Source organism: Manacus candei, unplaced genomic scaffold (assembly GCF_025592945.1).
Source record: "Manacus candei isolate 608988 ecotype Guabito, Panama unplaced genomic scaffold, ASM2559294v1 h1tg000041l, whole genome shotgun sequence".
NCBI classification, from domain to species: domain Eukaryota; kingdom Metazoa; phylum Chordata; class Aves; order Passeriformes; family Pipridae; genus Manacus; species Manacus candei.
The window spans coordinates 7,412,266-7,427,862 of NW_026138089.1; the positions used below are offsets into that span (position 1 = coordinate 7,412,266).

At 36.0% G+C, this 15,597-nt stretch overlaps 1 protein-coding gene across 2 annotated transcripts; it reads left to right on the forward strand.

The window, feature by feature from the left end:
- Positions 1–95: 95 nt before the first annotated feature.
- FANCB (FA complementation group B) lies at positions 96–15,285 on the forward strand. Of its 2 annotated transcripts, none has more exons than XM_051794929.1 (9): positions 96–316; positions 835–1,866; positions 2,786–2,938; positions 3,446–3,538; positions 7,167–7,295; positions 8,184–8,350; positions 10,439–10,893; positions 11,707–11,944; positions 13,663–15,285. In XM_051794929.1, exons 2-9 carry the CDS (start codon positions 934–936, stop codon positions 14,081–14,083), a joined length of 2,589 nt encoding a protein of 862 aa, XP_051650889.1. In that variant the 5' UTR covers positions 96–316; positions 835–933; the 3' UTR covers positions 14,084–15,285. The 2 variants fall into 2 exon arrangements, with proteins under 2 accessions (XP_051650889.1, XP_051650890.1); XM_051794930.1 differs by having other exon boundaries at positions 96–291.
- Positions 15,286–15,597: the final 312 nt, after the last annotated feature.

Sequence of the window (15,597 nt, forward strand, 5' to 3'; positions counted from 1 at the left end):
AGTGCCGTTGGCCGCCTTGAGGCCCCGCCCCCTCCCGCGCTCCCGTCGTGCTCCCCGAGGCGGGAGCTTCGGAGCGTCCCGCCCGGCCGGGAAGCGCCGCGGGAGAGGCCTCGGGAGCCGGGTGAGGCCCCGGGAGCCGGGCGAGGTCCCGCCGGTGCGGAGCCCCCGGTCGCTGCCCCTGTCCGCGCCCGCTCTCTCACGCAGGAGCTCGCGTGGCCCGGGCCGGGCGGTAACGCTGCCTCAGCCGGGTGAGGGGCGTCTGTGCGGACCCCGAGAGTTGAATGAAACTTGGTGAGACGGCTGCGGTTCGCTCCAGGTCCTCGGGGTCTTCTGTGGGCAGGGAGGAAGGGAGGGAGCCGAAAAATGACTGTACACTTCTTCAGAGAGCCTTCTCCTTAGCGAGGCTATAAAGAAAAAAGAATTGTAATTATTAACAAGCACTATACCTGAGACAAGGCTCTTAAATTTGGAAATTCAAGCACCACTGCTTTCCAGTCTGCTCAGTATATTTATGGTGTTGACACCTCCTATTCAATCACACAAATTGCAAATGTACAGTTTGGTTTGGTTTCTATCAATTTATATTATTCTGTGCAACTGTTGATAACCAGAGAATTCATACCTAGGCAAATAAGCATTTCTGAAACGTTTCTGTTACTTAAATCTCTCAGTACAAAGTTGTTTAACTTCAGTTTTAATCTGTGACATTAAACTACATACTGACCTCATTCTTCAATCGCTCATGATATTGTTTTACAATGCATAGGTTTTCTTAAAGATCAGTTCAGCTAGTCCCAGAACAATTTATCCTTTTTTTCTTGTTTGCTTTTGCAGGAGAAAAATATCCAGATAGATTCAAATTCTCACAAAGAAATAATCCTTGGGGATGCATATGGTTTTTTTGTAGAGGAATATACATAAAGACAAATCAAGATGCTTCTGGGTGAGCAAGAACAACTCTTGTCCTACAATGGTGAAGTCCTTGTATTTCAGCTGTCAAAACCAAAACATGTGGAGGGAGCAGCTGATAAAACAATGAATCTATGTGTCAGAAGAATGGCATTCAACAGAGACACTAAGGTATTTGTTCAGAAGTCCTCTGGAGCATTCAGCATGTATGCTAGTCACTCAAAAATTGAAATGATTTGTTGTAACTGCACAACAGATTCCAGAACAGGGATTATTCTTCCCTGCATTTTGATGAAAAAGAAAAAACGGAATAATGTCAAATACATTTTACTGTTGCTTCACAGTTCAAATCAATTTGAGCAGTCCTTCCATTTTAAATTGGATTATGAGCTAAAAGAAGACATCAGGTTGTTTGCTGGCCCGTCAGTGCTGTGGAGACACGCCAACAAGCTGTTCTACATCTCTTCCAACACCTGCACGGTTCAAAGTGCTCCTCTTCAGCTTTCTTCAGTTGTATGGACAGGTGAAATTGTAGGTGAAGGCACTGTTGTCTTAGGGATAAGAACTGCTTGCCTGCCAGAGAGTGAAGATGCAGATGAGTTTTCCATTTCAGACAGAGCCATCTGGGGTAGCGAATTCTTTGGATATGCAATTCAAACACAGAAAATGCTGACTGGCACGTGCTTCATGCCCCATGCTTATAGCAGAGTGGTATCTTCTGTCTACGTCTGCAAGAGTGAGAGATTGAAAAAACAGCTCCGAATATCACTTGTTGCCATAACCCACAAGAACCAGCTTATTTGGTTCCAAAATGGTCTCCCTAAAGGTGTTTGTGAGCTTCCTTTTGAGAAACCATGTTCGGTAAAAACAGCTGTAACCAGTAGCAATGATTTGCTATTTATTGTGTCTTTTGCCTCTGGGAATAGCTGTGTTGTACAGAGGAGAGACAGCTTACAGGTACTGGGGGCTTTAAACAGCTCCATTTTACCGCTATCTTTTTTGTTTATGTTGTCTTATTTGAAGTTCCTGCAGCTGAAAAACTGCTCATTTAAGTTTGTTAGAGTTCTTGTTTGTTATTTTTTCTGATGTTAAAATAACCAGTCTAAAGTATGAGATTGTTTTGCTTTCGTTGCTTGCTTGTATATCTGAAAATGAAGCTGGGATTCTGTCTCTTAAAAATACACTTATGAATCTGAGCCTAAGCTGCTTCTGCTAATTGCAAACTGCAGTAGTGTGAGAACTTGAAGTTGTAAGACAGTTATGAGTGTGCCTACATAATTTGTGTTAAACTGATATTGTTGCAAGGCATAAACTACTCATTGGAATTGAAAAGCTTTTTGAGTTTCGTTTCCTAGTAACAAAAAGTGTTGTTTCGTAACAAGAAGAGGCCTTGCTATTGTTTCTTAAAGTTCGGAGAGACAAAGTTAAGTGCTAGGGTTTTGTAATAACCTGACAAGAATACTTACATAACTCAGGAAATAAAAATTTGTCCTACTTAGTTGTCAGCATTATTGTACAAATTTGACTTTACAGTTCAAGCATATTTAACTGTGTAACAAAGCAAAAATATTTCTCATTGTCAAAGTTATAATGCCTTTAACTGATCTGCAAGTATTACTGTTCTAAAAAAATTCAGCCGTTTGAGTACACTGAAAAGTTGTCATCTCTGCAACCTGTGTTCTGGAAAGTGATCTTTAAAGAGAAATAGCTAATTTTTCCCAGAGTTACATAGGCTTTAAATGATGGGGTGCGAGTGAGAGCTTAAAATTCAAAACTACTGTATTCCACACAGCTGAATAAGCTGCCTCTCTATAAAAAGCAAGCTTCTGCAAATGAGATCTCAAGTAAATCTATTTTAAAACCTTTTCTACTGTAGGTGGCTTCCAGATGCCAGAAAGTGAAGTGTGTTCTGGTGGATGATTTTATTGGCTCTGGAAGTGAGCAACTGTTACTCCTTTTTAAGGATGACTCCAATACAGACGTGTTAAATACATTCAAAATAACAGACCTTGGAGGGGTTGACTTTGCAGTAAGTTGAGCTTGCCTTTTCTCAGCTACTCAGTCCTTGCTTGCTAATTTAAGAAAACCTCAACAAATCATTGAAGTATTGGTGCAAAGTGAAATTGGATGTGTGCTGTGAAATGCCCTGAAGTTTGAATACAATATTTTCTGCTGTAATCATAAATTATCTGAAGAGATTATCTACTTCCTTGATAGTATCAACATTCTTTTCGGAAATTTATGCAGTTGAAAATGCTTCACATATGTAACAGTTCTGCTACAATGTTGGCTAAGGGCTTTTAATTAAGGCCATAGTGCTTGTTAATTAGCTTCCCATAATTGGGTCTTTCCATTATATTTTATCAAAATCTAACTGCATTCAGAAGATAAGATTTTTCTTTTAAAAGGCATCATGTGGTTCTGCTGGTTTTCTGCATTTTCCCACAGAATTTTATAATGCTGTGTAATAGCCTGTACCTTACTTCCAGCTTTTTAATTCATTCAGGATTTTGGTTTTGTTTTTGTTTTCTTTCAGAGTGGTATTAATTATAAACATGATGTTCCTGCCACGGAAGGATTGCAAGAGAATGGTTTGCTTACTATCCAAGCTCTTGAAACAAGATTGCAGGTTTGTACTCAGCTGTTCTGCCTTCATATTTTCTATAAATTATTTTTCTGTATCATTACATTTTCTAAAGGGTGAGGTTAATTATGCTGTTTTTATTGAAGAAGTGGTTCAGGAAAAAAGACAACATACTTAGTATCTATTCTTAAATCAGTGGTTGTCTTTGTTTCGGTTCTCTCAGTTGTTATAAATACAATTGGGGTAATTGTAAAGGTCTAGTTTAATTTGAATTAAAAGTTTGAGCTAATGCTGAAGCTATCTTATCAAAGCTTCTTAACAGTCATTTTACTCATAGATGTTTAAATCCGATTTAATAAAATTAGAATGTTTACTTCTTTTGTTCCACATACCATAACTTTCAGATTGTGTAGTGCCAGGTTCCCAGTGCTTTTGCACAAGTTGGTTACTGTTGCTTTACCACCTGCTGATGTTTCTCCTCCTGTTCCTAGTGGTTTTATAATGGTAATTTTACAAAGTACAGTAGGTGAAGCTAAAGTGTATCCTTCTTTTAATTAGCATCATTTATAAAACAAGCTGGGGGAAACTTGCTAGAGCCCAAGCAATCCATGGGAATATATGATTGCCTTTCTGTTTAACTTTCTACCTGCCTTTCTCTCTTTCATCCTGTTAGTAAATACCCAGTATGTGCACCAAGAAGTGTTTTTGCACTGTGTGTGTTGGCCTATACCAAATGCATACTAGTTGGCAAAATAGGAAGATTATTTAAAAAAAAAGCTCATATTGAGTCAGATCTCAGATTGAGATATAAGGCTATTGTTAGTTTGCTAAAAGTGCTTTAACGACAAGATACAAGGTATTTATTCCCATAATTTGAGAATTAGTGAAAACTAAGTGGAGTATTGTGTCAGTTTTATTTCCTAATGAAGCAAATTAACTGGCAATAGTTTGCCAGTTAATAAATAAATGAAGGGAGGGCATATTAGGAAAAGATTGAAAAAGAAACAAGTTTTCTAGTTCTAATAACAAACAAGATGTCTAAAGAGATGTTATGTTTCTTCCAAAAGATAAAAGCTGTTGTTCTGAGAACAGTGGTCAAAATGCTTTTTTGCTTTTTTGCATCTGTGTTAGGATCAAATGAATAATCTGGTTTGTACTTTCTACTGGTTCTGCTGGAAACAAACCACTGGCTGGAGATTTCATTTATCACATGCTGATAAAGTTGTTCTTACAGACACAGAATCCTTCATAAGACCTCATTTATTTCAGTATTTTTAGATCTTTTTAATCTCTGATTTTCAAAGCCACATGCTAGCACAAATACTGTAAGCAAGTTGGAAATCTTTCTGTTTCAATGCTGTAAATCTTTGAAAATGTCAAACTGATGAACTTGGAAGTAGGTACAGATATTTCTTTTTAACCTTACTGTTGTTTTGCTGTTGACATCTCCATTGTTCTGTATTGTATTTGCTGAACAATGAAGTATTCTTGCTGGTTTTTATAATCTGATGTATAATTGAATTTCAAGGATGATTTTTTTTTAAGCAGTAGGGTTCTGGTTTGAAGCCTGGGTTCTGGTTAGCTTGGGAATTTCCAAAGGTTATTTGGTCTCGGAGTGGATCCTCCTGATATTTGTCATCAAAAATCATGTATTCTAGAAATTGCCAATCAAATCGTGTTTTGACAGTCTCTGTGGAATCCTACCTTTTAGAGCAAAATGAAGCAGATGCAGCCCTTTTTCATCCTCTGTTGCTTTACCCTTGTTTCATGTCTGCACAGCTGTTTTCTAGCCGTGTGAAAATTTTGGCAGGACTGAATTATGGTCCACTATATAAGTAGGTTGCATTTATGTTATACACAGCCATATATAAGTTGTGTTTTGGAGGTAGTGAAATTGAAAAATAGTTCAGTTTGTGCATTTTTGAACTGTTCTATATTTATCTTGTATACAGTCTTTTGGACCTGAATCCAGCCTTTTCTTCTATTAATATTTATTTTTCTTTAACATGTGTTTTAGTATCTTCTGAAGAAGACATCCTTTGGCAGAGCACTGCAGATACATTTCAACAGCTGAGGTTACAGGGTTTCTCATGGTTTTAGTTGGTTGTTTTGGCAGAAATACCACAAGTCAGAAGTATCTTTATGTCCACTGGTCTGTTGTCCTCTCCAAATACTTTACAGTTTTGTAAGGGTTATAATGCTGGATTTACTCACAGCTCTGTTGCGTTTGGCTCTGGTCTGCCTTGTTTTTATGTTCATGTTTATTTTCTGTTCTGAGGTGATCTAGTTTTATTTTCTTAGTTTCACAGTGTAAAGCTTGGAACTTCTTGTGCTTATTGTGCAGTACATCTTGGCACATAGCAGAAAGGATGTGCCTGTCCCTTGTGCCAGAGAGAGTTGATGGGCACTCCTCAGTCTTGAGTTTGCCATGTGATAAATTCTAGGTCTCTTTCTTGTGTTACTTTATGAGGAAAAAGGGCTTCCAAAAGTCAGCTTGGTCAGCAAGCACACAGCAGTGAATTTTTGGCCATTTTGACTGATTCCCAGTCTGTGCTTCCCCATTTGCTTTCTGTTACTCAGTTGTTTATTCAGGAGTTGACTCCAATGGGAGTAAATGATGATTTAGTATTCTGATGACCTCAGTTAGGAAGGTATTGTAGATTCATCTTTGTTCTTAACTCTTCATTTCTGTCTTCTGGCACTGGAATATTTCTTGGAATCTTGTACTTGGATTCATAGTGTGATAGATAAATTTTTTACAGAACTTCTCATGTTGAGTGCTACTTGTTCTAAATGCCCTTTGCCATTGCAGCTTGAGCAGGAGACATCACTTTGCTTCCATGAATTGTTTTTTTTATTCAGGCTTCTATTGGTGTTATGTGTGATCCTGCCTGGGGGGGTTTGGGGATTTTCTGAGGGGATGGGGAAGAGGGAAGTTTGGTTTTGCATTCCAGTGGTAAGTTTGTTCACTCCTTGGCAGCATTGGACTTCTTAGGATCTTGCTTTCCAGATCATAGCTTTTGAGGAGCTTTCTTAAAACCCGAGAAGCTGGTGCTGGCATGCTTTTTAATTTGTGGTGTTTTTTTTTTTTTTTTTTTTTTGTTTGTTTTTTTTTTTTTTTTGTTTGTTTTTTTTTTTTTGTTTTGTTTTGTTTTTTTTTTGTTTTTGTTTTTTTTGTTTTTGTTGTTTTTTTTTTTTTTTTTTGTATTTTTGTTGTTGTTGTTTTGGGTTTTTGTTGTTTGGGGTTTTTTTTAACTGAGACACAGCCAGCAATGTATGTCTGTTTGTAAATCTCCCAACTCTTCAATTTATTTACTTGACCAATAATCAATGCTAATCTTGATAAGAAAATGAAACTGCTATCAGTGAAAACATGAAGCAGAATTAATAATGAATGATCTGAATATCTACATAATTTGATAGTTTACCTTCATATTTATCTTAAACTCTAGATTTAATATTGAGAGACCAAGATTCTGAGATTGATACTTTGCAACTGAGTAGCCTGACATGAACATTCTTTAGAAACATTACTTGAGGAATGCCAGGATCTTGGCTTGTGATACTTGTATAAGAGTGGAAAGCTGAAAAGATATTTTGATATCTGCAATAACCTTTCTTTTTTTGCAGGAGACATAAGCATAAGTCTAATGATGATTTTTATCTTTTACAGGCAGGTTTCACCTCTGTTCGAGAGCTACAGCAGCATTTAGAACTCCAAAAGAGGGTTATTCTTGAATCTTGCAGAGCACTGATAGATCTTGTTGAAGAAAGAACCCATGTTCTACCAAAAGCAGAAGAGGTAAAATGCAGAAGATGGTACAGATCACTTCTGAATTCTGCTGAGCCATTTGTGGAGGGTGCTGCCCTCAACCTCTTATTACTTTCATCAGTAGGGGTTGCCACTATCAAAACTCATTAATCTGCCTTTTAAGTTTGGTTCATTATCTTAACTTGCCAATGTATGCACTTAAGAGTGAATTTAGTTGTCTTTTGTCTTTCCTTGAAATTGCTGTGCATGATACCTCCTGACAACTGAGTTGTATGGAGGAGTAACCTCTAACAGAGTTAGTGACAAACAGCAGGGGAGTGTACAGTCCTAATTGGCACAGTTGCCTGGAGACTGAATATCTGTCTGTGATCTAACATGTTACAAAAAGTGAGCTGTCATAGATTTGTGTGAGAAAAATCGATTTTATAATGGGGGCAGAGTGAACTGTGGGCTGAGAAGGTGATGGAGGTTGGGAAAATGTTATCTTAATATGTTGCTCCAGAAAAGCCTCCTAGTTTAATTGAAATGGAGTTGATCTGCCTTTTAGTTACTGTTGTGGTCCCTTTCAAGTTAGCCAGCTTTGGACAACAAAGTGTTGAGCAAATAAATATACTAATATAGAATAAATTCTAGCACCTTAAATCTCCTTTGGGCAATTAATTGTGTGACAGGTCAAGATTTAGACATGTGATGTTCACAAGGAGAGAACGAGTTTTACTTTATATGATATCATGTGTTTTAAGAAAATGCAGTTCTATCTTTTGAACCTGTTGTTGAGAATAAACTAGTTTATATATTTCATTCTGTGTATCTAAAAAGCTCTTCCAGCAATCATTTGTGGTAAAACACAAAATAATACAGTATAAAAAGAACCAGTATCGCTACTTAATTTGCCTAAAAAACCCGTTTTTCTGTAAGGAAGGTCTTGTCTCTCTCTGGGATGATGTAGAAAATCCTCCTCATTCTCTTAGTGAAGAGACACCACTGGCGTCTAAAATCCCAGAGCACTTCACAGAGAAATTGTGGCAGCGTGTTGTGGGTGACAGCTTGGTAGTTGGAGTAAAACTAACTGAATCCTTTCACTGGTAAGTATATAAATTAATCTAATAATTTCATTGGTAGTTTTATAGAAAGCAAATGTGCAAGTTAAGCTCTGCAGTAGTGAGAGTGGATTTTTAAGCTTTGATTTTTTGCATTTTGAACATATGTATTTAAAGTGGTTTTTTGTGTGTCTTTGTCAGTATTTTTGCTGCTGCTTGTCTCTCTCTAGCACTGTGCAAAAAAATACATTGTATAGCCAAAAATCAGTTGTGTAAGTATAATTACTAGAGACTTTTCACAGAAGTTTTCTCTTTTTTTGACAAAAATTATGGTTCTTTACAGTCCATGCTGACATAGCTATGCTGACATCAGTATATGTTGTAAATAAGGCTCTGTTTTAAGTATACAGTTCCTGATGTTTTACTGTTAATTGCTTGCCATTTCTAAAGAGTGATTTACTTGAAGAAGCATAAAAGAAAACATACTAAGTTCTCTCATCAACTTAATAAGTACTTAGGTTTTGACTATTCTAGTCAAGTATCCAGTCAAAGTATTTGCAAAGCTTATGTATTGTATAAATTATGTAGAACAATAGAATGATCAGCCATACAATACTTAAACCTTCCAAATAATTTGTTTGTTCTTATTGTCATCTTTACAATTATTTGTTTATTCTGTTTATTTTAATTACTCAGTTCAGTTGTAAATACTACCTATGTCATTTCCCCCTTACAGAGAAGGAACTCATTTGCAACACAGGTTGAAAATACATGAAACATAAATTTATGATGTTCATTGTGTAATGTAAACTTTGGTGGAGTCAGAACGTGCCTTTTGACCCGTGTTCCCACAAGCAGTGTAGCTGAGACTGTGTTAGGGTGAGCTCAAAGACTACTGATGCCACTGAAAATCATTCAAGTGGTTGTGAGGGAGCTGACCTGTTACACCCTCTGGCCATTCTGCTGGAGCTGTGGGTATCTTTCTCAACTGCCAGATTGCTGTAACTTTACAAGAAAGTTGACCTCATCCTCTTGACAGCCCCTGTTAAGAGCCACTGAGGCAAGAGATTGTTTTTGCCTTTCCAGTGTTTGTTCTTTTAGAACTGATGGTGATGACTTTGGTTTTGAAAATTAAATGATTCATTCTTGCATAGCTTCAAAGATCCTCAGATTTTAAAATCCAACAGCAGTATCTAGCCCTCTCCCCTATTTTTACAGTTGAGAAAAGATCTGTGGAGAAGTCATTTGTCAAAAGTTACCTGGCAGGCTAGCAGCAGAACCTGGGTCTTCTGGACTCTAAATCAGTACTGTAATACAACAACCTGTGTTTTTGGGGAAAAGGGCTTGCTTTCTCTCCATCCCTAACACTGAAATTCTTTATAGATTATTTTTGTTCTTCCTAGTAATGTAAGATTGCAGTGATATCTTAGATTGTGTTATGAGGTGGTGATACCTCTCTGTAAAGAAAATTGGAGATTTGTAAGACTTTCAAAGACTTTCTCAGTGACATCTTGAGATTGAGTTGATTGACAGAATAATGTATTCATTGAGAGAGGATCTGAAACAGTAATATTAGGATTTCACTGAAACAACCCTGTGTTGAATAAATAAAGTACTTCTTACATTTCAGGAAATTGCTGCATGTTTAAGGTAATGGTATCTTAAACCTTTTATTTTACTCTACATTCAATTTTATTTTAATATCTGTAAAAATATAGATCATCAGAAGGGCTTTTAGTCCTCAAAAGCTCAGAATTGATACTTTCTGCAATTTTTTGTTAAAACTTAAGTTAAATCTTTAAAAATAATTTACGAATGTGGTAGAGTATCTACATTTTTTTCAACCTTTTCTGGCTGAATTAAACATCCAAATTCTTTCAGTTGAAGTGAGGCATCGAACTCCTAAAAGCTATTTGAAAATTCAGTCCACGTTTTGAAAATCTTTATACTAAGCTTAGATGAAATAGTCATGTGAAGGACTTATACTCTTTGCCCACTCTGTGACTTAACCTGGAATGGTATTGGAATTTGTGGTAGTCTTAAATGTCTTTACATATCTGCAGAGTTATGGTTATGCGTCAGATGGCAAAAATATGAACTGGGAGTGCAGTCGTATTGTTTGGATTTTCACAGGTCACTGAATGATGTCAGCTTATCTTTAGTGATGGATCAAGACTCCTCTTCAATTTCTCCAATTATCAAGTGTCAAAGTAAAATCATTAAGCTGAACAAGGCCTTCTCAGCATTGGCTGTCTCCTCATGTCAAATTGAGCCGCCTCCAAAAAAGATTAAATTGGACTTACATAGCAAGGATGATCTGAAAAAAGAGTTTCCTAAGAGACCTTCAGGGGTTCATCTGGATGGAGCAAAGGCAGTCATTGCTGTTACCAGCCTTTCACCTTTACTGGCGTTTCATCGTGTCTGCTGTGCAGTTCTTCTACACGCGAGGAGGCGAAAACACAGGAGTGACGGTTTACAGGAGAGCAAACAGGTCACTGTACTCTGTGGGAAACTTTTGTTAAGTATGGAAGATATTTCAAATGGAAGATTTTCAGTAAAGATGTTGAGGGATAATAGTTACTGTACAGGTAAATAGATTTATATACTTTGGATTCATAAATATTTATGTATTTGATTCTTCTGGTTATTCTAGGTGATGCCAAACTAAGTTTTCAACGTGTGATCACATCTGTCTTCTCTTTGAACACGAACTGCATAGGCCTTTTGGGAATTAAAAGCTGGGTGAAATACGAGATGGAACATTTTTCAAAATGGAGTTGCTGTAGGGTTTTGTGCTAGCATTGATGCTGAAGGGTATCTGGAAAGGATAATTTTGAACGTGTCTGAGTACAGAATGCTGATATATATATATATATATATATATATATTTGGGGTTTTTTCTGCCACAGTATTACCTCTTAAATAATACCCAAGTAATTGAAGCTTTTCCTCATCTACATGTCTTTTATGGTCATTTATTTTCCTTTCTTTTTATGTTCCTGATTGAATTGATTTTTTAACTGAGCTTTCGCTCACAAAAAGAAATATCCTTTTGATTGTTTGCAATGAATTTTAATTTTTCTTCCTTTAATACTGTATCATTGCTAAAGCTGAATTGTCATCTTACTATCTCAGGAGGCTGTTAATAGCCTTCTTTTGGCAAGGTGATGTTTATCTTAAGAGCTTTCATTATATTGATGGTGCTCCATTAATCAATCTTTTGCTTGACAGAAGTAGGTATAAGAATTTAGCTGAGAAGAAAATTCCCAAAGAATGCCCGAATGCAGGTGCAAATGCTTAATAAAAACTAGAAGTATGAGCCAAAAATCTAAACACATTTAATGCATGCAGCGTGATCAAAATATTTGGGTCAAATATCTTTTTATTATATTTTCTTGCAGGTGCCATGGAAGATATACTTGCTGTACTTGCAACAGCTGTCAGATTCTCCTTTCAGATTATGTCTTCTGACTGCACATTGACTCCAGTAAATTCATGGTTGCTGGGAGAAATGGAATGCACACCGTTTAAGGAATGCCATGACAACATATTCTGTCATAAAGCAGGAAATGTGTATGGTACAGTTTTTAACTGGAACCTGAAAAATCCATTTGAAGGGGTTCTAACAATATTTTGCAGGTAAATTCACTTGAAGCATAGCATATATTCATCATTCCATACAATGCTTTTTTAGTCTTTACACTGTTTCCTAATGATACCATAAACAGCAGCCAAAATCATAACCAATAGGCTTCCAATATGATGATATGATAACAATCAGCAATAAGAGAATTATTTTCAGATCAGAACTACAACAGAACCTGAACTGTATTGTTTAATTTTGTCTAGGTTAGAACATCAATTAGAATTAGTTAGAATTACAAATAAGTCTAGTCTCCAGTAGTATCTACTTGGTACTGTTTCTTCTCTTCATTTTGCTGCATCCTAATTTTATTTTATTTTTTTTTTACTTTATTCTTAGTATAATGTATAATTTTTTCTTCAGTGTGTGTTGATTAAAAGAAAAATCCTTAAGGGCATATTAAAACAAAAAACCCAACCAAACCACAAACACCAAATTATACTAAGTTTAAATTTATTGCTAATTTTTTATTTTAGTACTGCAACATAAATTTAGTCTCATTTTGTACATGTTTCTGCTATATTTATTTCCTATCTGCCATGATTATGGAAAGGAAATAATCGGAAGAGTCTCAGTGATTTCATTTCTTATGTAGATTCTTGAAGGAATGTTTTTAAAATTTCCTGAACCAGGCTAAGCAAGTTAGTAGTACTGCCATAATTTATGATTTAGCTGGATAAGGCTTATAACGTAAAAAGTACTTCTTGAATATTGACAAATGTTGCTGTCCTGAAGAGTTCAAGCTGAAAAATAAAAAAAAAGGTAGAACTTTCAGGAGTCTGTATTTATAGTGAGGTGCAGTCTTTTACTCAAATTAGGAGTTGATCTCCTTTATGTAAGAGGACAGGCTGAAATGTTTGAGAGATCAATCAGTAAAATTTTAAATCTCAAGACTCTTGGTTCCTTTTGAAAAGTTAATTTACTTAGTGCTATCCACTTTTGATCCTGTTTTGCATTAATAGTTAGTGAGCTGCATGTTTATGGTGTAACTATGATTCTACTTTCTGTATCTTTTTTTCCTGTCTTTGGATTGACCTTTTATCCAGCTAGGATATTTCTGTGACAGGTGGAAGCTACAGACTATTCTTTTTTTCACAGCCTTTCAGAAACCAAATAAACTATACATTACAAGTAGTGGAATGTTAAGATAACTAAATTGAGATAGAAGTACTTCAAGGAAAGATGTCTTTCTGATCTGTGTGAGAAAACTCACTGTTTCAGGGTGCTTTTGGGTTTTTTGGGTTGAGGTTTTCTTTGTTTATCAGGGCAAACACTGGAAATAAGACTTTAACAAACTCTGCATTTCTCTTAGAACAAGGAATATGTCCCTGTGTTGTATATGCTACACTGCTATCCAGGAGAGTAGGTTTCTTGATGATTACCAACACTTTTATTTGGCTTTCTTAATAATTTTGAATGTCTGATTTTAAGTGCACCCTCTGTTTAAGAAAGACAAGCTGTAGGCCACCTAACAGGCATGTACATACCTATTGATAGTGACAATCAATGAATAAGTGATTTTTTTTTTCTGCCTCTAAATGCTTGTTCTTGTATGTAAAGTACACACAATACTTAAAACTATAATCAACATAAGTGTTTCTATTTTGTTTTCAAGTACCTTTGTTTTATTTTCCACTATGGAATTTTAAAGATATAAGGTTGTAATAATAATAATAATAATAATAATAATAATAATAATAATCTTCTTTTACAGAAATCTGACTGTCGTGTTCCAGTGCCTTCATAGCCTTACTAGAGTTCTCCCGCCAAGCTGCCGTGTAAAACTCCTGAGATCTGGAAGAAAAAGTGTACTTAATGAACAGTTAGCACTGGCTTTGGAAAAAGAAATGCTCACCTTGAAGAGTTCTTTCTTCTCAAAAGAAAGTAAAGCTGAAAACAGTTTGACATGGGGGAATGAGGCTGGCAAGAAAATGGATAATGATCCTCTGGCTTCTTTACTGGACACTGAGGAAGGAGTCCAGCAGTTCAGGAAGAAGCTTCAGAATGAGCGGGAAGAGAGTGTGCTAAGTATGAATCAAACTATGAATGGTGCCCTCTACCAGAAAATTGCTTTGAAAATAGCAGAAGCTCAGCTCAGTTCAGATATGATTGTGTGGAGACTGAGCAAATCCTAGAAATGAGTGACTAAATTTATTTTTAAAAATTTTTATTAAAATTATACTACTAAATAATATTTATACTTTCATGGGTCCTTATATTGCTTTGTATTCTAAAACTCTGTTATTTCTACAGATAAATACTGGTATTTTGATTGATGACTTGTAGCTGCTTTGGCAAGAACTTAATATTAAAGATTGATGAGTCATTATTTTGTTACAGATTTTGAAAATATATTTTAAGGTATTTTTTAATAAGTCCTCCTCTAAAATCATAATTCTTGAACTATAAATGAACTATGTTATATACAAAAAGTAATAAGCATGTGCTCTTTAAAATAGTTTTGTTAAACCTGAAAGATAACTGTTTACACAGGTAAAATTTAAGCATTTTTTAGAAATCTTAAGACAAGTATAGAAAAGATCTAAGCTATGCAACCTATTTTAATTCATAGTTTGAGAATGGAGTTTGACATTCTAATTCAAAGAAGAGGCAGTTTATCTTCATGATATATCAAACCTTTTAAATAGTTTCTAGTGATACCACCTGAGGAAGAAGACTGATTGTACCTTTCAGCCCTATCTTCTAGAGCCCACCCTTAGATCTGAGAGATTATGGAGTATTTTTTGGAGCTGGAGAACCAGATTAGACCTCTTACCAGATTTCAAGAACTCGTGAACATTCACTTTATAATAAAACCGCTTCAGGTTTGGGAGGTCCATTCCCACACAGAATTTAGTGGTGGGGTTAATCTCATTGGTAAATCCTTCCTTGGGCATTAACTGACCTTCAGTGTCAGAAGATGAGTTTGCTCAATCCCAGAGTCAAATGATTGTCTGCTGATACTGGCTGCTCAGTAGTTTTGGCCTATCTCAAGTAGTTTAAATAATAATGGGCAGCTTTGCCTATTATTCCTCCCTTCTCTGGTTTGAACAAGACACTGCCTATGCATCCAGGAAGAGAACTGCCTGTACTACTTGCTGAGGTAGTAACTTTTTAATCAATTTTTTCCACAATTTTTCAGCTTCATGAGAGGCAGAAGAGTAATTTGCTTCCTTTTATCTCTGCTTTACATAAGTAAAACATTGCTTGTGTTTGTCACTATTTTTCTGAAGTTGTCAAAATTTTGCTTTTCATTTTCCCTGTAAACAGAGTTTTAATAGTTAATATCTCCCACATGCACTCTCTCTGACAATGAAAGTTTGGCAGGAAAAATGGAAGATATTGACTCAAAGGAGTACTGATGTTTCGGAATAATTTTATGTCTTTTTTTTTCATCAGAAAGTTCAGCTTCTGAATGTGTGTCTTCTAGATGCACTAAGTGGTGATGTTTTTCAGTCCACGGTGCCTTCTCGTATTGGCAACAGGAGTGAACCAATGCACATTAAATGCAAAGTACTAGCTAGAAAAACAGTAAATGAGAGAACACTGTGCTTTGTAAGTTCAAACCATTTTAGTGATGTAGCTTCACTTTTGAGATACTCAAAGTATTAAATTACTCCTTTTTAGCTATATAGAAGGGAAATTTTCC